We start from the raw sequence: 23,849 nt of genomic DNA on the forward strand, positions 1-23,849 counted from the left end.
TCACTTGCTGGTGGATTCTCTGTATAGTGAAGTCTTTATTTCAGGACTTCAAAAACAGTCTTTGGTTAGGGATCTATTACAGGATGTGGGTGGGTGAAGTTCTGTGGCCTGTTCTGCAGGAGGTCAGACCAGATGATTATAATGGGCCCTTCTGACCTTATGAGTCTAATTGGTGTAACATCTCCTGACTCCCAACCAACTGCTGACTCTCCCTCCAAAACCTGAGTTGAGCAGTGCCCATGTCGTTATAGTCGCCCCTGTGAGTTAAATACCAGTGTCTGCTAGTTGGGTACTTAGGCCCAGATCCAGGCTTTTTCTTTTATTTCCATCTACCCCACCCCCACCCGTCAAAGAGTCACTCTGCACAATGTCAGCTCAAGTGTACATTTTTTATTTTTTAATGGAACATAAACTCCTTTAGAAAAAACATTCATCTGGATGATAACACCCATAGAAAAAAACACCAATCTCGTGTTTTTTTTTTTAATTTGGCATTTGTTATTTGCATTTATATTAAAGCAAAGTGCATCTTTCTTATTTTTCTCGTTTATACACATTGCACAATACATAAATAATGATGCTTATAAAACGTCTTTATATTTACAAGTAATAATATATTTATATATAACATAAAATACATTTTTTTCTTTAATAAATCTCAAGGTTTTATTTTTAAGGAGTCCTTTTTTTTTTCCATTTTCTTTTGTTTTATTTCCAAAGCACTACAATGCTAAAGTTCCAATGAGAATGCTTCTCTTGTTCATTTAAACCTTTATATTTAGAAAAATAGCTTATGTTAAGGTCTAAACATGCTCATTGAGCTAAGAACAGTGTAAAAGTATCATACTAGTGTATGAATTCAAGAAGAAATGAAAGAGTGACTGCATTTCTGGATACAACTGGTACCGCTCTAACCTGATCAAGGCAGGTTATGATGGACCAAAGATCATGAATACATTTTCCCCCCATTTTTTTTTTTGTTTGTTTGTTTTCTTTTTTAGGCTTCTGTTTTCTAACCAAGTTTCCATCTCAGCTCAAACTGAAAAGCATGGGCCATGCATAGTTTTTCCCTCAAAAAGTATCAAAAAACCCAATAAAAGCACTGAAAGTCTGGTCATGTGTCTTCCAGAACCCATGCTCCTACCATGGACTGTCAGCTTAACAGTGACAAGACGTGATTTTTAAATAAAACAACAAGCATACAAGAAAGATGATTTAAAAAAAAAAAAAAAAAAAAAAGAGTAAGGAATTGAATGATAAGGTTTCACTTTGCCAACTTGGCTCCTGATGCCATCTGGGTGCATGGGCACATACTTTGTCCTGTGTCAGGGAGAATGCAGGGTGGTTGCCACGGGGGGGTCTTGGCTTAACTTCACAGGAGTGAAGGTGTCACCCTTCGACGAGTAGCAGCGGGAATGTCCCACCTTTCTAGGCAGAAGCTGCAGCAAGATGGCCCTATGTGTGCTTGCATGTGTGCTCATGCACTCCTCATGACAAGGGGGACATGACATCTGGCAGCAGAAGACCTCTGGTGTGTCAAAAATATATGTATAAACACTTTTTATCCAAGAGAGGGAGCTGTAACAAACATCACATGACTTTGAATTCCACCAATCCTTTAGAATAATAATTTCAGAGGCATTAATTAAATGATTATTTTATGTAATCTCTTTCCACATCTTCTCCTCCCCCTTCTGAGTTATTGGTCATTCACACTTTAAAAAAATATTTATCAAAATACCAAAGCAAAAAATCTTTCCATAAGCTATTTCTCAAAACGGGAGGGGGGAAAAACACAAAAAACAAACAAACAAACAAAAAACGTTTGCATGAAAAGCAAGCACTCAGAAGGAAATATTAGCAGCAAAGTAGTTATAACGTCATGAGTCCACTCTGTCTCAAGTCATCGGTTATTAAAAATAACCTCTAGCCAGCATGGGCAACTGCTAATAAACTGTCTTGTGTAGCACTGGCCCCAGCCTTTCACAAAGCTGATCTGAACAGTAAAACCGGTCCATGGCTGCTGCATGAACTCGTGGTCATTAGGCCTCTGTAAGCTGTATGCCTTCTCATAGTCAAAAGCCTTGATGGAAAATCCTGGGAATACTTTGTGAACCAGCAACGTCCTGGAGTCAGGGTTGTCCAGTGTGGCCGACTTGATAAAGATAGGGTAACTACTGCGGTTGTATACCCACACGCCGTCCACTTCCTTAGTTAGCTGGATGCCATAGCCAATTTTGCTGCGGACTTTCTGCACCAGCTGGCTTTTGTTGTCTGAATTGAGCTGTCCGAGACAGAAGCCGTTCCCCTGAGGTAGATCATAGAAGATATCCAGGGAGGGCTCTTGGACAGAATACAGCCGACCCACACGCGTTTTCTCTTCCCAGTATGCCACCACGCACCAGTGTGACCGATCCCCCGGCCCCTGAAGAACTTGGGAATCTACAGAGAGGGGGCAAAAAAGAGAGAGATTTATTACAACAGAGATAAATAATGTAACCTTATAAATACTGAGCACTTACAGATCACCATCTCCCCATAGCGCTCACAACCCTTTTCAAAGACGAGTGATCATCATCATTATCCCTGGCCAAATTCAAAGCCTAAGTCTCATTTTCAAAAGTGACGTAGGCCCAGATTCTCAGCGGTATTTTGGCACCAGGGAAGTTAGGCACCTATGTACCTTTGAGGATTTGGCCTAGGAGCCTATGCCATAGGACCCTTAGGCTCCTAAGTCACTTAGGCACTTTTTATCTGAAATGATTTTGCCTAACTCACACAGTGCTTGTGGGAAAGGCAGGAACAGACCCGGACTCCCAGCCCTACTCTCAGTCTCTTTGGGACAGATTTTCAAAGGTATTTAGGCAACTTTGTGCAAATGAAAAACTGGCCTATTGAGCATAAAGAGAGATTAAGAGAGATTTTGTACCAACATGACTATTTTGGGTACAGGTGTAACTTTTTTACTGCAACAGTTGTAATAGTACAAATTGGACACAGTTCTACCACTATAAAAGTTCCTTACACTGTTGTAGCTCATTCCACTTCCTAAACAGGAATTAACTATCAGAATAAGCGCCTTTATATCAGTGTTACTGTAGCTACGTGAGTGGGCTGTATCTCTTCAACTGCGCTGACATAGTTTAAAGTGGCACAACTTCTGTGTGTAGACAAGCCCATGGAGAGAGAGGCATGGCTTAGTGGCTTGAGTACAGGTGTGGGAGTCAATTATTTCTGCTGTTCTAATCTATGCTCCAATACCCATGTCCTCTGCAGCCTTGCTAAGAGTTGGTCTTTTCTGCCTCGGTTTCCTCAGCTCTAAAACGAGAATATGAACATTCCACCTTGCAGGGGTGCAGTAGGAGAGTAATTACCTGCTGTCTATGGGTCTGTATTCACTGCAGCTAACCCAGACTCTTATTAGGGTGCTGCCCCTACCCCTACCCCCATCTACACTCACAAAAATCTCTCACCCAAGTGCAATGGTGCTTTACATCCAGGCTAGCTGGCTCATCCAGGGTTATAGGCTAATACCCGAGTAAGGCTTTCACTTTGGCTGGTAACTCGCCCACTTTGTAGTGAGGATGCAGGATAAACCACTCAAGTGCTGAAACCCCTCCAATGCCTTCCCACAGCTTCAGATCCCACTGCCTATCACCTGAGTTAACTCCGCAGTGAAGATGTACCCATTGAAAAGCTCTGGAAGATGAAAACTGCTGAGCACAGTACCTATCGTAATTGATTTCCTCCCCACCCTCAAACCCTAGTTGCAGCTAATCAATTTAACCAACAGTAAATCAATGTGGATAACATAATACTGGAGCTGCTAATCAGCCGCAGAGATTTTTTTCTATGTGAAGTGTGGGTAAGCCAGGATGAGGGTTAAGATACCCACAGTCTAACACACTCCATAGATCACTTTGCTTCCAAAGGCTTTAAGCCGAGACAAGCTTTGTTCATATATAATTTTTTCCCCCAAAAGGAGAGCCATAAAAGGAGAGTTAAACATTGTTTAATAGGAATGGAGGGTACAACAGATCATCTGCTATAATTTACAAAGCCTATTTACGCCTATAGCTGGAGCCCTGGTAATAAATGCTAAGATTCAGACGTCAGATGAACTATAAATCTGACCGAACTGCAGTTAGACTGTGGTTTGTGGTGGCAGGGTGGAGACCGGAAGTCTTGCATTTGTTAACAAAAACGAAAAAGAAAAAACGGCCGTTCTTTTAGCCCTTCCCTCCTCTTTCAACTCTATCAACCTCCTGCTAGCAGCTAAAACACAGTTGCTGCTACTGGGGTGGAGATGAGATGAGGGGTTGAGAGAAAAGGAATGGGAAATAGGGGGTATCTGAAATCATGACTTTCATAACAGCACTAGCTATATAGCATAGTTCATCAGCTCTGTGCTCCTTCCAGCTTTTACGGACATGTTAAGACCTGGGAACTTTTAATCTCTATAATTTTATTTAAAGAACAACAACAAGCAAATTTAGGACTGAAAGTAATATTACTTTCCCAAAATAAATCTACACACACACACACAAATGAGCAGGTAAAGATCTCGAAACTACAACATTCCTTAAATCCATTCCACTGCTAGTGATCAACGCCGGATAGTTCTTCTCAACAAACATACACAGCACCTTAATATAGCACGACAAACTCCTAAAGAAAGAATGACAGCAGTAGGGTACAGTGGTTAAATCAGCTAGTCTATCTGCGGTATTTTCTCTGCTTTTTACTGACTATTAATAAGCCTGTTTCCCCAACCCAGGCATTTTTTAGTCTTTGGATTCTGTTCAGAGTACAGTACTGTGCTCTTAAAAAACAAAAAAAAAATCCAGCCACACACTTCTAATTTCCTCCTTTCTATGTCACAGCGAGGAAAATATTTCTCCAGTTGCTGGAAGCAGCTACTAAAAACGGGCCCAGCTGCACACGTTTGGAAATTGGAAAGATAAGTTATTGTCAATCTACCCACTAAAAACATGACTGTGGGGGGGAAGGGGGGGACTGAACCGGTTGGTGCAATGTGCTCTGGGGCTATGTAACAACCTTGCAAGTCTGCAGGCTTCATTCTGCCTGCTTTTAGGTGTGCCCCGATTTGTCGTTCAACCTCCCCCCTTTGGTGCCTCACAATACTTTGTTTCATAGAACTCTCTCCCACTGAAACCTGGCACCAAATAAGCAGCAAGCAGAGGGGAAAAAGCTGAGTGAGAGAAGCGGAGGGGAGGTCGTAGGGGGGTTGGGAAGAGCTGAGCCTGGTATCAAATTACCTTTACCCTAACCTTCTGCAACTACCTCAGTGTGGAGGGGGCAAGGGGCAATGAGGCTGTGAAACTCACTACAGCCCGGTGTGAAGACAGGAAAAGCATTTTCGCCTCCATGAAGGAAAAATGAAAGGGGGAAGGGGGTGAAGGGGAAATTGAGCGGGAGGAGTAAAAAAATAACAAACCAGGAAACGGATCTGGGTAGAAAGCTCTTACACCTTCTTGCGTGAAAGAAAATCCCTCAGACTGCATACTCCCCCCTTTCATCTTCACAGCCCGCCAGTCCACCCAGCAATTTGCAGACAGACGTCAGTGAAAGACGTTTTCAGATTATGTTAATTGCCTAGCCCAGATAAATTGCAGGCTGTGTGTGTGTGAGTGTGTGAGTCTCCCCCTCTGCATGGCCCTTCAAGCTAACTCTCATCACACAGACAGAATGTAGTGTTCTCTTTCCACAGACTCCCTAGATCCTGCTCATCTTTTTATGACACAAGGGCCACATCCTATCATCCCTACCCAGGCCGCCAGCATTTGCCTGAGTAAAAACAGTAGATTAGGTTAATCAAAGACTAGTTCATCGTTAAAACAATGCCGGGCCAGGTTCTGATCCAAGTTACACCGAGGCAAATCTGGAAGTAACTTGGCTGACGGCCAGATTTTGATTGCTGAAACTGATTCTGTTGTAAAGCCCTGTTAGATCAGAATTAGGTCCCATGGATTTCACTCTGGATTTACAGATGAGAATCCAGTTTAGCCACACTTCAGAGCACAGGGGTTTTTCTTTAATTATTATTTATTTGTATGCATGTGTACAATTTTTTAAAAAGATACTTTAACTAGCTTTTTGTTTAAAGGGCCAGGAAAGAAAAGCCGTATGTTGTTTAAAAAAAAACCAAAAAAAAAACAAAAAACCAAACTTATCAGATGCCTGGAGCTCACCATTTTTATTTTACTCCAGGAAAGGTGATTTTAGAGGAACAAGCAGTGAACATGCTGAATCTCACTGAAATTCCTTTAAGTTTTTATTTTCTTTAACATAAAAGCATCCCTTTCAGGAGGAGGGGGAAAAAAGGCTATTTCACCTCATGTTTGCACTTGCATTAGTGAAGACCACTTAACAAGTAGCTCATTGCCACTTACAAAGAGTTATTTAATTGCCAGCGCATAAAAAAAGAGCTGCCCTGCTATGAATGAACAGACCTTTATGGTAGACTGGAAGTTCGTGAATGAATCCCACTAGGTTTTTCAATGACATGGGGTGACCAGACCTCAAGGACAAGCTTTCGGTAATCAGGAATTTTTTTTAACGAGTTAGTGCCAAAACGCAGTATAAACATGTCAGAGTGTCTTCCGTTTGAGGCACTACACTGTTGACTGGATGTCTACGCCTGAAGCCAGAAGAATATATAGGTAGTGCTCATATAAACAGGATGAGTCCTTGCTGCTGAGCAAGTTACCAAATCAACAAAGATGCATTTTCAGAATTACTGTGTACGTCCCTGTGGGTTGATTTTTCATCCCTTCCCCACACTGTCTTGGGACTGCTGCTAAAAGGTGGTGTTTCTTGTTACAAACCTAGCTATGTCATTTGCATGGTGTGGCCGAGATGATTGTGAAAGGGAGAGAAAAAAAGGGCAGATGACGTGGAGAAGCTCACCAAAGGTTTTTCACAGAAAGCTTCACTTATTATTTGCACTGTGGCTATCAGCCAAGGATCTCAAAGATGTGGAAGTATAATTATCTCCATTATTACAGATGGGGAAATTGAGGCACAGATTTGCCCAAGGCCATACATAAGTAGAATACAAGTCTACTGTGACCCACAGTCCAGAGTTCCATCGGCTAAACCATGTTGGCCTCACTACAGATGGCCCTGACAAAACCTTAGATCTGAATCTCCATCTCAGCTCCCACTGAAGCATCAAAATAAGCGGACAGTTTTTACAAGAAAGTTCAGTATGCTGGGAGCAGAGTTCTTTTGAAACTCTGGCCCCAGCTCTATGATGGGCCAAACCAACGCCCTGGAATCCAAACACTCCCCTTTCCCCACCACCTGTGAGGATGATAGGATCTAGAACCAGGCCTTGCAACTCAGGCCCAGCTAATACACACCAGGCAAATAATGTTACACGACGGAACCAATTCACTCATCTTAAGAAAACCTTCCTTCCTTAGCCAATCGGGTTTACATGGAAGGATCTCATCTAAGTCTCAGACGCACCAGCTCCACAATCATGGAGAATAAATACCTAGTGGGGAGGTCTTCCCAAGAGCAGTGTATCCCCTCGGGATCCTCCCCCTAAGCTTCCCCACCCATCAGTGTGCTCTGTGCATCAGCTGATTGCCATCTGAGTGGTGCAATATGTCAATGGCTGAGATATGCTTTGGGTCCAGAGTTAAAAGCTCCAGACTGCGAATTCCTCAGAGCAAGGACCGTCTCTTCGTGAATGTCAGGAGAATTCCCAGCACATTGTGGATGCTACCATAATCCAACAAACAGCAATAAAGAATAATGTGAACAACATAGCTCTTTTGTTATTAAGCACCTTCAATTTTTTGCTGTCATTGATTACTATGATCTCACCTGTGCCCAGGGGCCCAATCAGGATCAAGGACTTCATTGTTCTGGGTGTTATGCAAATAAAGTAAAAAACATAGTCTCTGTCCTGAGGTGTTTACTGCCTACCTTTATTTATATTAATCATTTGATATGCTTTTCTAGCATTTTATATAGCAGCTTTCATCCTCCCCAAGCACTTCCCATTTTTACAGATGGGGAAACCCAGGCACAGAAAAATTAGGGCCGCATTCTTCAACAGTGGCCGCTGATTTTGTGATTTTTGTGATTTTTCCATAAATTAGGCGCCTAAATATCTTTGTGGGATTAGGCCTTAGGGTACACAAGGTTTATAAATTCAATTGGGACTCTGCTGGTGGGGGAGGAATTCAACTCACTTTCCATAAAGATATTAGATCTAAAGAGGAAACGCAAAAGATCTGAAAAGCAAACGAGGAATGACAATCAAGAGAAATTAAAAGCTGTTGAAACCAAGGAGGTTGGTATGAAAATGCAGGTGGGAGTCTTAAATCAAGACAATGCCCAACCTTCACAGAAAGAATGAAATGCTAGAACAGCATTTCCCACATTTTTCGCCTGCATAACCCTATCTTCTGATTTACTGCTTCCATCAATCTCAGAGAGCAGGGAGGATGCCAATGAAAAATGGCATCCTCCGCACAGCGTGACTTCACACACATCATACATGCGAGGTCACGCGGCACGGAGGACATCATTTACCTCTACAGAATGCGTGTCCTCTGCACTGCATAATCTCCCACACTCTGTATGTGCAAGTGGGGCCTACAGATATACGGGATCGCGGTGACCTCATCTACTGATGGCATGACTCCAACTTGTAGTTTGGGAACTGCTGCACTAGAACATCTTCTAAGATCAATAACATGCTTGGGTTGTTTTTTCCCAGCATTCTAGAGGAGAGGACTTACATAAAATGTTACTGCTAATTTTTAGAGCTGATGGGGAAATCTGGAGGGTTTTTCCCCCCTGAAAGACTGAGGAAAACAAAGAGGTTTCATATACATTTCCCCCCCCCCCCCCCCCCCAAAGTTTTTGGGGTTTTGCTGAAAAATGGAAAGACCATAATGTTTCAGTTTTCAATAACCAAAAAATTTAGGCTGGAAAACCAAAATGTTTGGGTTTTGTTTTTTATGAAAAGCTGAAAATTTAAGTTTTTTCTTGAAATCAGACAATTTGCATGGAAATTTTCATTTTGCTGAAAAAGCCATTGGTCATCAAATAAAAGGTTTTGAACAAAAATATGACCAGCCTGTCCTAGTTTGTTTTTTTTAATAACATTTCTGGAGATTTTAATCCCTCCCACATAAAGCTAAATCTTGTTGTACACTAATAAGGAAATTGCGTCTGTTCTCTCAGCCAGGGCCGGTCCATTTGCCACAGAGGGTATATCTACAGACTGTGGCTGTGACCTCTGAGCCCAGGTCAACAGACTCGGGCTCAAGCTACAGAGCTAAAAATAGCAGTGTAGACGCTGGGGCTCAGGCTAGAGCTCAGGGTCTGAAGCCCACCCCAGCCCCAGTCCTAGACTTCAGAGCCCAAGCTCCAGCCTGAGCCGCAACTGAAAAGCACTGCCTACGGCAACTCTTTTAAGTGCAGTAGTATGAGCCCTGCAAGCCCGTCTGTTGACCCAGACTCAGGGGTTTGCTGCTCTGGGCTGCATCCGGCTATGCAGACACACCCAAAGAAAAAGGATATCGTGTGGTTGAATTCAGAAAATTTAAGTTCAATTCCCAGCTCTGACACAGACTTCCTGTGTGCCTTGGGCAAGTCATTTATTCTTTCTGTGCCTCTGTGTCCATACATAAAATGTGGAGAATGCTATTTCCTTTCCTCCACCTGTGTTTGATTTGTCTGATTAGACTTTAAGCTCTTCATTTCAGGAATGAGAACTTGTAGTGCGCAGTGCTACACTGCTGGACGCTCTAGGCAATGCAAACAAACCAATAGTTTATTTTTCTTAATAGATTTTGTTTGCAGGGAAACACAGAGGTAACCTCTCTTTGTCTGGACACAAGGTGATATATTTCCTCACACACCGGATTGAAAAAGGAGATGTATGCTCTCTATGAGTGGAAAGTCTATCTTTAGATTTTAAGCCTTATCTTTGTTTCCATGAAAAGTTCACAAAGACGGGGGGGGGGGGGGGGGGGGAATGGGGAGGGGGCGCGGCGGGCGGACCACACACGTATTCTTTTAATTATTATTTTGACAAAACTTACTTTTTTTGCTAGTCAATTAACTTCTATAGAAAATAGTGTCTTGCACAGAGGACAAGTGATTTCAGCTCACTGCTCTCTCTATTTGATTGTCTGAATTTATTTAAAAACTATAGGATTTTTGTAATAATACCTCTTGCCTGAAATTAGCAGTATGAATTTGTTTGTGATCCAGTTTTAAAATAACCTTAGTTGGATCTTTTCTCTGTGCTGTTTGCATTAAATTTCTTTATTATATTTCCAGTGGTAGAGCTATTTTTAACGATATTTAGATGTCTTAGTTTTTTAACAATCTAAATGTGATCCTAAAGTTTTCCTTGAGACCGTTCTAGATTGTCAAGGCTCCAGGAGCTTTTATTTCTTTCCCTCTCCATGATACTGTGGTTGGATTTTATATGAAATGTGCCAATTTTAATATCCATTATTGAACAATGTACCCTGAAATGATAAATAAAAAGTCAATGAGGAAGAGCTCCTAGTTTCCCAGTGCCCCTATGAGAGAATGACTGGTACGGAGTTTACTGGACATCACACACACACACTGATGCTACTACTAACTCAGTATTTACAGCACAGAAAAGCTAATTTACCTGCTACAGATTTTAAATCAGTGGCAAAGATGGTCCTAGAACCCAGGAGTCCTGACTCCCTGTCCGCACTTATAAACACTACATCAGAGAGGTCTTTAACCTGCGATCCACAAACAAATTTCAGGGGGTTGTGGTCAACTTCCCTTTCTGGCTATATGGATGTCAGCACCCAAAACTTTCTGTTCTAACATGAGTTGACAGGTATGGAAAATGGAGAGAATGGCTATATTAAACAATGATCCCTCTCCTATCTGTCTTTCTTCCTCCAGCACACGGAGCGCTAATATGATGTTTTAAAAAAAAAATTGGCTGGACTAGTGTAAGCACAATGTGTTGCCTGCCCAGGGGGTCCAAGATTGAGATCAAGCTCAGTCTGCTCCTCTCCAGGTTGGAAGCATCTTGTCATTTTCAGGTAATCCCTTTTGGCTGATCCTGGAGTAGCATTCATGAACTCTACAGAGCCATGGACAGCTTTTTGTAGCAAGAAAGATGGACCAGCTCAACATACAGCCACGAAGGGAAGAATAAAAAGGATGAGTTCCCAACAGGTTTCTCCCCACCCAGTGTGATGTCAACCTTACTGAAATTACTCCATGTTCTCATGCACATGCATTCAGCTTTCACATACACACATTTACATCCAAACACATTCTATGTTGCAGTCATGTAAAAGGGAGGGTCACTTGAATTCACTGTAATCAACCCATTGTAAATTATCCCACTTCCTCACAGAGAAATCTTTATATAGTACAGCCTGACTGTTTGGTTTTTAAATGATCATAAGGGTTTTTCTGCTCTCCCGACATTTTAAAGGGTCTTTCAGCCAGGCCAATAAGCAACCTCAGCAAACATGTTCAGTCTCCCACCCCCACCCCTCCTTCTCGCCTATCTGTGCACTTCCCCTGTCTGCTGCCTCCTCAGTCTCAATTTTGCTGCTGCTCTTACTGGTAAACATCCTTTCGCACAATCGGGGAAGAGCATGCATGTGTGCTCTGAGAGAAGTGCATGGCAGCGATGTAACACACAGCTGCAAATAACCATGAATTAAACAGTGAAATTGTCTGTACGCACTGTGCTGGCAAAGGTACCAAGTTAACTTGTGTAAAAAAAGAGGGTATTTTTGTTCCTTTCTGATCTTTCCAGTAATTTGGGGGGAGGGGCCTATTTGTAAAAATCGGAGGCACGAAATGTTCCCATATAAATGATTTTTAAGTTAACAGTGTTGCCGTTAATCACCTGATTTGTATAGCAATGGCAAAATCAAAGACAATCCAAATTTAGGGACAAATTCTGCCCTTCGCATGGTGCATTGGTGCCCCCCAATGACATTAGGGGAGGCTCTACCCACACATCCAAGCACAGAGTTGCTCTCACAGGCTTCCTTGCCCATCCTTTGTACATCCCCATTATACATAAGGGCAGGGTGACAGCTGTAACTCATTTCCTTGCCCTTGATGGTAACTGGGCATTTCTGAAATGCTAATTTAGTAGAAATTGCACATTAAACTCCTGTTGCTGTTGTTGCTTTCAGAGAAAAATATATAAACAAAACCCAATCTTGATACCTACATACCGCTCCCAAACTGAAGTAATCACCAGCACCACATAGGGCAGCATCACAGAAATTGAATCACTAAAGTTCTTCCATTGTGATTGTACAGACTCACCAAAACAATAGATTCTAAAGGAGCTGCTACAGTCTGTCATGTCAACACATACTTAGGGAGCCCTTAATCTCTGGATTATTTACACGCTAGACCATAACATCTCTTTAGGAGCCATTACAGTCTATCGTGTCAATGGGTACTTATGGAGTCCTTTAATCCGTAAATTTGTGTCTACGTCTAATTAGGCAACTCTCATTACTCAGCATCTACAGTAACTCTGCAAGATAAAGAGCCTTAGGAATTTTTTTTTTATTTAACAAATTGCACATCTGACCAAACAAATATATCTCTGCTGCCTTTCGTGCAATACAATTTTCAGTGAAAATAAAATGGAAATATTTCAGTTGGAGTTTTGCCTAAGGAAGGCTATAGGATTTTGCCCTCAGTATGTGAAGCTTTTATGACAGTTTGTTTTTAGAGACCGGTCCAAGCTGTTAAGTCTAGATCCAGCTCTGGATTTTTAACGTTTAATGAGCATGTTCAGATTAGGGTGTTGGGTCAAGCCATTACGCGGTAAGGGGTCAGGCACCAAGTGCCGATCTGGAGAGGAACTTCCAGTTCAGAGCTGCAATCCTAGTTCATGCCCTTGTTAATTATTACCAGGTCTGTGCAAAACTTCCACAACAAAACTAAGTGGAATCTGCCTGGTTTAGGAGTTCGTTGCAATCCTGACACTTGCCAAAGTTTGCTCTAATGGTCACCAAGGTTGGCAAACCTTATGGTGAAATCTCAACCAAGTTTCATTCAGAGCCTTTTAAGATATGATGCCAGGTGGAAGGTATCTGAAATTCTGTGATGTCCCCCAGTGTTTCACCCTCAAACATAGTGAAACACGGAGGTTTGGGCTGCGTTTCCCTCTTTGAGTTCTTGGCTTTAATTCAAACTCAAAAACTCAATGGGTTAATTCAAGCATGAGGTTGAGTGGACACTGAATCCACAGGAAACTTTGGCTCTTGTGAAACTCTACGGGCTGATGTCAATGACTTCCTCATAGTTCTAGCTAAAAGCCCCAGATAGCAGTCACTCAGACTGGAAACAGTGAGACATCCTGAACTGTAGCAGTGTCACCACATGGGCCAGCTCTCTTTGAAACCAATGCCACCAACTTCAACAGCAGAACTGGGCCCCAGAAGTGTGCCTTCAACACAGGAAATTAAAGCCTGAAAAATGTAGGATAACACACACACACACACTATGGGTTAAGCACTGCCCTACATTCTCAATGCTAGCTTTTTAATCTACTTTTCAAATGTACAAATTAAAGAGAGGGGAGAGAAGGTGGGGGGGAGGCGGGGGAGAAAGATCTGAACTGATATTGTGAAATCTGCAAGATTCACTGACTCCACCCAACAAAAAATTTGATTCATAAATGTACAAGTAGTCATTGCTACTGTCTAATTAAGATGATTAATCAATTACTAGGGCTAAAAATTACCCAAGAAGAGAAGCACTTTTTTACACCCAGTTAAATTCTCTTTAAAAGCCAGCAGGCAGTAGCCACCAGTCCTTGTAAGAGTGTGTTTGGAGCTGGAAGAAAAACACATACACACCAAAAATGCCTGTCTGCCTGTCTCCAGTGGTTAGAGAGGAGCCAGCTGACTCCGGCTTCCTCTGTCCCAGGCTTTGGGCCTCATCAGTCATGCAAATTATAGAGTACTGTGCTGTCTGAAGGCCGAATTTGACTTAACTCAGAGAAAAGCCTTAGAGGAAGGGTGGGGATCCTGCAGTCAGCCAAATCCATTCATAATATTTACAGTAAATGGCCCTCTTTGCTGTTGTTTAGTATAGAGTCAAAAATAATTAGGCTGAAGTTTTAATTTCAAGAACTTTCTTTATTTGTCTCTCTTTTTCTAACCCCCCAAAACACAGAAAACTTTTTCTTTCCAACATGTTTTATTTTAACTCCAGAAGGAAGCAAGGTGGGAATCTTACTCTCAGTTCCCCCTCCCCCGATTTGTTTTTCTTAACCAAACACAGGGCTTGTTTCTGCTTGGGAGAGAATGGGGGGTGGGGGGAGGAGTGTGAGAGCGAGGGAGAGAGAAAACTCATTTAAAAAAGGCTTTTAAAAATATCTGATAGGATTTCAGACAACAGAAAAGAAACGCCTACCATTCACTTTGGTGCTGTCCTGTATAGCAGTGGTTTTCAATCTGAGGTCTGCAAACTCCTAGGGGCCCGCAGACTACGTCTACATTTCCAAAGGGGGCCGCACCTCTATTTGAAATTGTTTAGGGGTCCATAAATGAAAAAAGGTTGAAAACCACTGCATTTATATCATACTGTTGTGTAACTGAGCAGACAAACAATAAAGCTAGAGTTGGTGCACACATCAAAGTCCCATTAATATCATTCTGCTACCTCTGAACGAGAAACCCATGCAGCAAAAACTATTTTAGCTGCAGCAAATTTTCTTATTTCATGCCCTGTCAAAGAAATAGTATAAATAACATGCTCGCTTTTCTCCAGTGTCACTGGTTCAGCTATCCTACTTTCCAGGAAGTGTTCTTGCTCCAAACTGTTTGATCCATATCTTGGTAAAGTGACTTGTTACTGCTTTTGGGAATGGGCAAGGGACGCACAAGAATAAGTTGGGCAAAAGCTCAGTTTTGCTGGTATAAGCTGCATCCACACTAGAAGTGCTTTGCTGGTACAATATAACAATATAGCTATCCCATTAAAGCGCGCCTATAATCCATGCAGTAGGTATCACTCATCTTGAGTAAGTGGCAGCACTTAATCTTGGACTGCAATAACAAAACACTTCCAAGGTATACTCAAAATCCTTGAAAAAGGTTCTCTCTTCTCCAGCCCCATCTCCCTTGTTCCTTGCTTCTCCCCCAAGATCTTTCAGTCTCCCCCCCAAACGTCAATCTCTCTCCCCTCTGCATGTCCTTCATTTTTTGCACTTACACTGCTCCAGGGTGGTGTCTTTTCAGGCAATTTGCTATACATCTGTCAAAATTCATTGTGGACAGGTGATTTTATTGTGACAGAACAATAATCTTCCTACCCGCAGATTCCATCCCATGCTGTGTAAGTCTGAAACCGTCACGCCTGCCCCTCTTGCCCCAGCTCCAGGCTTTTCAGTTTGCCATGTACCTACAACCTGACCTGATGCTATCTCCTTTTAACGAGAATCAGCAAGATTTCAGTGGCTTCCTTTGATGCGCAGGGAACCTGAGCCAGCATTAATGAGAGCTCCGCTATGCCACTGCCATAGCAAAAACTAATGCCCAGCAAAAACAACATGGCCCAAAAGGGGAAAGCACAGGTTAGCACCTCATTTGCATGATAAGCCCACATCTCCAAAATCTCATGGGAGTTTCTACCTATCTCCAACCCCTATTTGAGCCTGAGCTCTTAAGAGTATGGGATCAGGCACAGAAAGGGCTGGCGACTTACTACCACTCAGCAAAGAGAACCACGTCTGCGGCTGATCTTGCCAAAGCGTTTATTTCCCTGTGTATACTCCCTACACACGCGTATTCCCATTGATGTCAAATAGATCTGGTCTTCCTTCTCAATCATACCAGTGTAATTCAGGAATAACCCCATCCAAGCCAATGGAGGTAGCTTGGCGTAAAACCAGGGTAAGCAATCCTTATGCCCAAGGTCTTCCAGAATGAAGGTTTTCCTGGAGTAGGACTTTCAGGATGAAGACCATAAACCTTTTTTCAGTATATAAAAATCAAATCAAATTCAAGAAAGAGCCTAACAATAAAATCCAGGTCACACTGCTGAAGGCCTGTCACCTATTCATTCTGCAGGAAGTTTGATCTCCCCGGGCTCAGCGAAAGTTGTAGCTCTATACTTTTTCTTCTTTCCATTGACAACATGTTGCTATGTGGGTTACACTTTAACAGACTTGCAAAGGACTTAATAAAAATCGATGCATAGGAGCCTAGTATTTCCAAATTGGTATCTAATACCCAGACGTGTATTACAATTTTTTCCTAAATGCTAAGAGCATTCCATACACACACACACACACACACACACACACACACACACACACACACACACAATTGCTGACTCAAATTTGAATAATGAAAAAACACTCTCTGCAGCACACTGACCTCCAGCTCTCCCCCAAAGTGATTACAAGACCAAAAAGACATTTACCAAAAAAAAAAAAAAAAAAAAAAAAAAAAAACCCCCCCCCCCACCAAAAAAAAAAAAAAAAAAAAAAAACCCCTCCACCCTTGATTAAAACACTATTTTAATAGAGAATAGGGAAATGTTTCTTATACAGATATAAGATGTGAAAAATAACAGTTAGGAACAAAAGTTCTTTTCATTCCCCCTATGCCCCCAATCCATCCCCCCTTCCATAACAATTATGAAAACTCTTTAGATAGGATGGCATTTTGAACATTTACTGCATTCCAGCCAATAAATTCCATTCCTGGATCTGATGGAAAAAGCACCCCCCCACACAACTCCCCTCCCCTCACTTTCATTCCTTCTGTCTTTCTTTACAACCTAATACCCTGTCGACTCAGGGCCAGGGCCTACTTAGGGGGAAAAACAACACCAAGCGCCAGACTGGAGACAGCATGCAGACTGAAAAAGTTAATCATTACTTCTGTCTGCCTTCATAATCTAATCACTTCTATTCCAAAGCGCATGCAGGAAAGCTCTCTCACACACACATGCACACGCATTCAAACCCACAAAATATGTTCTGGTGGTCTCACCTGCCCACCCCATCCCTTCCACTGCCCTCCAAATGCGACCCTTGTAACTCCACCGTTAAGAATGAAAGCTAATAGCCAAAAGCAACAGTGAAGGACATTTCAAAATGTTCAGACTTGGTTCACAAGCAAGAAGCTGTTTATTTGTTCCCCTCCCCGCCACTTCCCACTTTATGCTCTGGATTAATACTACTTAGCAATTATATAGCACATTCCATTCATTAACTAATTAAGCCTCCCAATATTCCTGCAAAGTGGGTAAGTGCTAGGACCCCCATTTTACAGATGAGGAACTGAGCCAGAATGAGGTTCAAGTGATTTGCCCTAGGCTACACAGTGAGTCAGTGGCAGGGGCTGGTTTAGGACACAGGAGCTCCCCCACTCTCAGTCCCATTTAAGTGCCATTTCTAATCCAGTTAGGGCACATAGTTACAGCATGGTTGTCCCAAACCTAGTTACCACATGATTAAAAATTGCAATTTAGACAAATCCTAACTGTGTGTGTGTACTGGGCTGAACCCGTAGGCACTCCAAGACCTCAGCCTGGTTATGAGGACACGGTTGGGAGCTATCTGGCTTATAACTTTTAACCATATTGTACCCAGGTCAGAGGGCACCAGGACTATAACTGGGTCTCCTGACTCTGCTGTAGCTGGAGTAAAGATGGGACATTAGTCTAGCAGACCATGCTGACTCCTTGCTTACCCATGCACCTCACAGAAATGCAGGAGCCGACTGGAGTTTGTATTTTAGATGGGGGTCCACAATGAACACAAAAGTCACACACCAAAAAGAAACTTGTTCAAACCCCAGTTCCTTTACATCTCCCTTCACCCAGCAGCGAAACCAGAGCAGAATTTGTATTTCCCTAAGCACCTCAACATTAGCTGTCTATGACAAAAAGCCAGGAAGAAAAGAGGAGAGGGGTTTCCGTGTGACCAACACTCCAGTTTATCACAAGTGGCTGAGCTGCTTTAAATTGAATCCCCTGCCTTCTTTCCACAGAATCAATTCAACACCAACAATCGTCCAGGGTATTTACATTGCCTGGCACTTCATTGTTTTATTGGTGTTTCATTTCTACCTTCCTCCACATCCCCACCATTCACACTACACATTCCATTCCTCCCCCCTCGAATGCACTGCCTGAGCTGAGACTACACTACAGAAGAATGGAGGAGTTATGGGTGTCACTCTACATTGCTTTGGCCCCATTCTGCAACAATTACACAAGCCAATAATCTTTACTCACCTGAGTAATCACTACAGAGGCATGAGTAATGGTTCTAGAAGAGAACCCAATGATATTAAACGATACATTCTCCATACTTACCCTGCAAGGCAGTGACAAAGAATGGAAAAACTACAGGCTGTTTTGCATTGCATTAAGATGTATGAGTCTATTCCTTATCATGAACTAAAAAGTCTCAGCCTGGTTTACAAAGAAAATTAATTCATCAGTTCAAGCCTAGTGATGTAACTTCAAGCTCCCAGCTAGTTTTCCAAACAAAACTGCTGCTATTTGATTCCTGCATCATTGGTTGAAGTATGATTTTATGCATTTATTTACTCTATCCAACATGGTACTGCACAAATGAAAAGCTCAGATCCAATAGAACAGTATCAGATAGGAGTTATAGTCCCCTATCAGCTGGGCAAAATCTCTCTGGTTATGTGGGGTTCTTTTATTTTTGGGGACTCTGATTTTAGTTAATATTCTCCAGATCTTCAAAAGGCAACCCTATGCTATCTTGTATGTTATCCAACTTGGAAAGAAAGAACCTAGGAGACTCTCACTCTCAGTGGTAATGCTCTGGAATTTTTAGTATCTATAAATTAAAGGCATCAGTTTCATCACTTAAATTCATTCAGTCCAGAGCCAACTTTACCAGTTATAAAGTGAAGAATTTTGAACACTCACCACCTTCCCAGCTCCTGGGTTTGTCAGGCATAAATAAGGTTGCTTCAGAAGCTAATGAATATCTAACTGCGACACCATAGGTAACACCAGGTGTGTTTGCATTCTTTTAAAAGGTGGTAAGTGCTGAGCAGATTCTTGGTGATGGGAAGTCTGCCTTAAAAAGGCATGATGAGAACCGAGTGTTCTGGATTATTTTACTCCATTGAATGCTGGCATAATGCTCACTTCTAGAGGTTAGCTCTCTTTTAACCTACTTTGGCAGCAGCACTCTACAAACAACATCTTTACAAAAAGATTAGTATTCATAGTCCCATAATTGCTTATTATGTACATATATGTACATACGCATAATATTTTGAATGTTCAGCAATTTGAGCAGTTTGGAAGTATTAATTTAACACAAAATATGCCTTCCCTCTTACATAGATATTAGCAAAAACCCTCTGAAAGATCAGCATTACTTTTCCATGGGCCTGCAATTCATGAACCAACCACGAAGACGCAGAGGCTCCTAAGGACATACCCTGAATAATCTCTCATATACCCAGCTCATGAACAGTGTTGAACACTCTACTTTCGACAGAGGTTTGATGGGAGTAATTGCATACATGGAGGACTATATTCTCTCTCTCTGTCTCTCACTCTCACACACACACCCACCCACACACACACACACCCCCTCACAGAAGCTGAATTGAAAGAAGATGACATGAGAAATTAAACTGAAGTTGGAATTTCAAAATTGTGCCAACAGATTAAATGAAAAAGACAGCAAAGCTCTCCTGAAAAACCACTTTAGCCTGCATTCAACCTGCCTGCATCACTCTGCTCTGGCGTCATGTTGTGTTTTGACAAGTCACCCTTTTGAATTCTCAGCAATGCTTCTGCACACTGACAATTACAACCGAGGCTCTCATCATGTTATGAAAACAAAATGAAACAAAAAGAAGCAGACAAATGAGCTCCTTGCTGTCTCCTGTAATAGCCTCTATTTGAATAATGATAAGATTACTCAGTGAGCTCGGTAGGTTACAGTTTTGTGCGTATATAATCAAGAGAAGTGATATCAGTCTAGCCGAAAATCCTACTCATGCATATAAAATAGGAAGGTTAGTAAAATTAGAGACAATGGCAGCCTCACGCTCAGCGATGTGTCATCCCAACAAATTTACGTTTGTCACTATCAGCATCTGACTTGCTGTGTGTATGTGTGGACAGCTTGGTCCTGTATAGCGCAGGTGCAAAGGGATGTGTGTGTGTAAGAGCATGACAAAAAGTGTTCAGGGAGTGCACGGGGAAGCCAATTCTGCATTAGTCAGAGCACTGCTGCATGGCAACCATACTATTTCTGCAGTCAAACCTAAGAGCCTAATTAGCATGGGGAATTATGGCTTTTAAGACCATTATCTCCTCAGAGGTGCCCATTCTCTACCCATATCCCAACACCTTGAGCACTTGCAAGTTAAGGCAGCAGACATACAGGGGGAAGAGAAAAACACTCAGTTCAAAGGACTATGCTTAGCACTCAACCCTACCTTTGCCTCCATCCACACCTGTGTCTGGAAGATGACAATCCAAGGATTTACAGGATCAAAGACAGAGAGAGTTTCATCAACCCCTTATGATCCACTTTTTTTTTTTATAAGGCAGCCTGATTTGTACTGGTTCTTCACTTATACAAACAGCTGAGGTTAGATCCACCAAGCCAGTTCTAAAAGGCATTCCTTTTTTTTGTTTTAGTCAATGTACTAGGAAGATCTCAGAGAGAATTCCCAAGGAACTTTTCAAAAAGAACTAGTGGTTTAATGTTATTTAAAATAAGCAAAACAAAGCAGACTTGAAGCAGCAAAGGCTAAGGACACAGCATTTAGGAAGCAGAAGCTGCAATGCTTTTTGTGCAGCAAGGTTAAAAGGGTAAGGAAGGGCTGTGCAAATTCTTATAAAGTTTCTCTCTCTCTTTCTCTCTCTCGCTTTTTTTTTTTTTTTTTTTTTTTTGCAAGTTAAAACCAAGATAATGACACTGGGTGGGGACCAATTTTGAGGGCTGAGCAGCCAAACCAAAATTAGCTTCCAAGCCAAGAGCTTCCTCAGCCTGGCAGTTTGGGGAAGGAAGCTGAGAAAAGTCATGAAAAGATTCTTCAGTAAATTGAGAAACGAAGCTGAGTTTAACGTTCAAGCAAAGGTGACCCTCTAATTAAAATATTTTTCAACATAATAAAAATAAAATAGAGTACTCCAACAGCCTCTCTCTGAAAATCAGGCCCCATGAGAACTCTCTGATCACTGGGGGAAAAAGTTCTCTTTTTGTTTTCTTTCCCCCCCTCGCCTTTCATTAATAACTATGTTTTCTTTTCTTTCTATTTTTTTTCTTGGCTCTTTTCTCATAAAGGAGTGATGCAATTTCCTGTCTTGTCCCAATGTTTCCTGTTAATTAACAGGGTGAAAGTTATCATCACATATTTAAACTCCTACCCAAAACAACACTGCAAAAAATGGCTCTCTAGCTGGCCCAGCACTTCAGGAAAAACACCCGTAGCCCTAGACCAACGAAAGCTGATACATGGAGGTCTGCTTGTGCCTCCCTTCACCAGACTTTCCCTCCCCAGCGGAGATACACCCCAAGGGAAAGCCCTTCTGCGTCTCTGTGGACATTTCACTGCGCCTGGTGGAAGCTGACCTGGACCCTGAGCTGAATTTGCACCACTGCAGAAGAAATAAGAGTTTTGCCTGATGAAGGCCTCACAGTACACCCATCTCAACCTACCATCTTACTGTATCACACTGAACTGCAGGCCCTCTGCGCTAAAAAAACAACAAGCCAGCTGTCACACATCACCACACCAGAGGCGGCACATGTATTTTGGTCAAGGACTCAGGGGCATATCTTTCAGGTCTCATCCTCAGGGAACTCCACCGCACTCACACCCCTTCAAAACTTTCTGAATGCAACTCAGAAGAACCAATGGCTGAGTCAACCCTGCCAGGATGTACTCCCCGGGAACCTAGGTATTACAGTACAGACCTAAGACTAGCTCAACCCCTTGTACAACTACGGCTGCACGTTGGAACAGAGAGGGGGAAGAGTCAGGGTGGATGGGATGATCGTTGGCCATCCCACACTTCAGTAGTAGTTAGCTACACAAGTTAATACTGCCCCGGGTTGTATTAAGTTTACCACAGATTTCCCCCACCATCAGTCAAGGTCACCAGGACCTGCTGCCACCAGTAGAGAATCCAGGGAGTGGAGAAAGGTTGTCTGGCGCCAGAACCACTGAAGGGGTAGAAGGCCTTTGCCCAGATGACCCTGGCATCCTGTGGATGCACTGGGATCTACCGGGTTGTGGGAAGAGGAGGACAAACCCTTCACCCATCTCCCGCTGGACAAGGAGGGAGAATCTCTGCAATGAAATCCTTGTGCAGATTTTCTTGCAAACAGGAGGAGACACCTGGCTACTGGTGATGAGATCACTCCGCCATCCTCTGCAACTCAACAGACAACAACATTTCAAGACTACACCCAAGACAACATCATTGGTTAAAAAAGGTTAATCAAAAGCCAAAGGCCGGAAATCCTGCGAGGCGCCGATGCTCCTTTCCCACAGACCTCAGCACCACACCAGATTGGGCCATATTCTTGTTTATACTACAGGTCAGGATTCCTCTACAGCCGCCATGACATAACTTATTCCCCAGTTTCGTGTTAAACAAGCCGCTGGCAAACAGTGGTCAACAAAAAGCAGGGGGAGGAGGGAGGACAAGGAGAGAAACAAAAGGTATTTAGATAAAATGTGAAGACAGCAAACTTGAACTTTACTTTCTTTGTGTGTTACAACTAAATCGAGACTGTGTATCAGCAGTTAATAATATCTTAGGTGCTCAAAATAAACTGGAAAGGAAGCTTTACTTTGTGACAGTAGGCAGGCAGCCAGGCTGCTGTGTGGGTCATTCAATCCTGCTTAAGAAAGATGGTACTGCTGGCAGTGACCTCGGCGTGGCCTGTTACAGTATTCTTTTACACAGCTCACTCAGAGGTCACTACAAGAAGGCACCAGCAGGAATTCCATGTGCATCTTTTGAAACCACACAGTCTCATAGCAGATAAAGACTGACCCGGTCCCACATTTGGGCAAAGGGAGAGAGAGGTCAATATCAGTCTCTCTCCAAATCTCCAGGAGTCAGAGTGGCTGTGGAGCTGATAGGGACTGCCGATAACCCAGCAATAACCTTAGTTAATAGTCAAGCGACAGGCCGTCAGCAGCACACCACGCTGCACAGTTCACTGTAATGGAACGAACATGTGCATGTTTGAAATATGTGCTGGGCAGAGAGGGTAAGGTCAATAGGAATTGTCTGTGGGAAGGCATCTTTTTCAGGAAGAGCTGATACAAGACGTATCTTTTCGGCTGTACTGATCGCTCCTGAAGAAAGCTGAAATCACGAGCATATTTTCAGACGTGTCCACTAACCCTGGCTGCCTCAGTTTCAGACACCGACTTGAGATACTTTGGGTCTGATGTTCAGAAGTGCTGAGCCCCCACAACTCCAAGTGAAGTAAAAAGGAGATGCAGGTGCTTAGCACCTCTGAGAAACCAGGCCTGGATGTCTCAAGTTAGAACCCCAAAATGTGGAGACATCCCAAAGTAATGGACACTTTTGAAAATCTGGGCCTTAAATTTCTGTACTTGTGGCAAATCTCCCAACCTTCACCATGGCACCTCTTGACAATTCTGCTCAGAGAAAGGAATAGGAAGTGGGACAGGATTTCACAGACCCTACCCAAACAGAATGGGGTCCCCCAGCGTGCAGGGGGATTAGACTCCTGTGTCTACCCTATGCCACTCACTTGCCATTCTCCCCATCTACCCCCTCCTATAGCATGTATTTAAGAT

General features: G+C 42.6%; 1 protein-coding gene across 3 annotated transcripts in view; it reads right to left on the bottom strand.

Annotated features, from left to right (window-relative positions):
- Positions 1-375: 375 nt before the first annotated feature.
- Positions 376-23,849, bottom strand: part of SMAD7 (SMAD family member 7) — a 39,008-nt gene continuing 15,534 nt past the window's right edge. For all 3 annotated transcript variants that reach the window (XM_067545390.1, XM_067545389.1, XM_067545391.1), the window contains exon 4: positions 376-2,442. In XM_067545390.1, the coding sequence (XP_067401491.1) occupies positions 1,904-2,442 (539 nt within the window). In that variant the 3' untranslated portion in view covers positions 376-1,903. The remainder of the gene's footprint in view (positions 2,443-23,849) is intronic.

The sequence above is a fragment of the Emydura macquarii genome, unplaced genomic scaffold (assembly GCF_026122565.2).
Source record: "Emydura macquarii macquarii isolate MOO-44397 ecotype Brisbane River unplaced genomic scaffold, CSIRO-AGI_Emac_v2 contig_1045, whole genome shotgun sequence".
NCBI classification, from domain to species: Eukaryota; Metazoa; Chordata; order Testudines; family Chelidae; genus Emydura; species Emydura macquarii.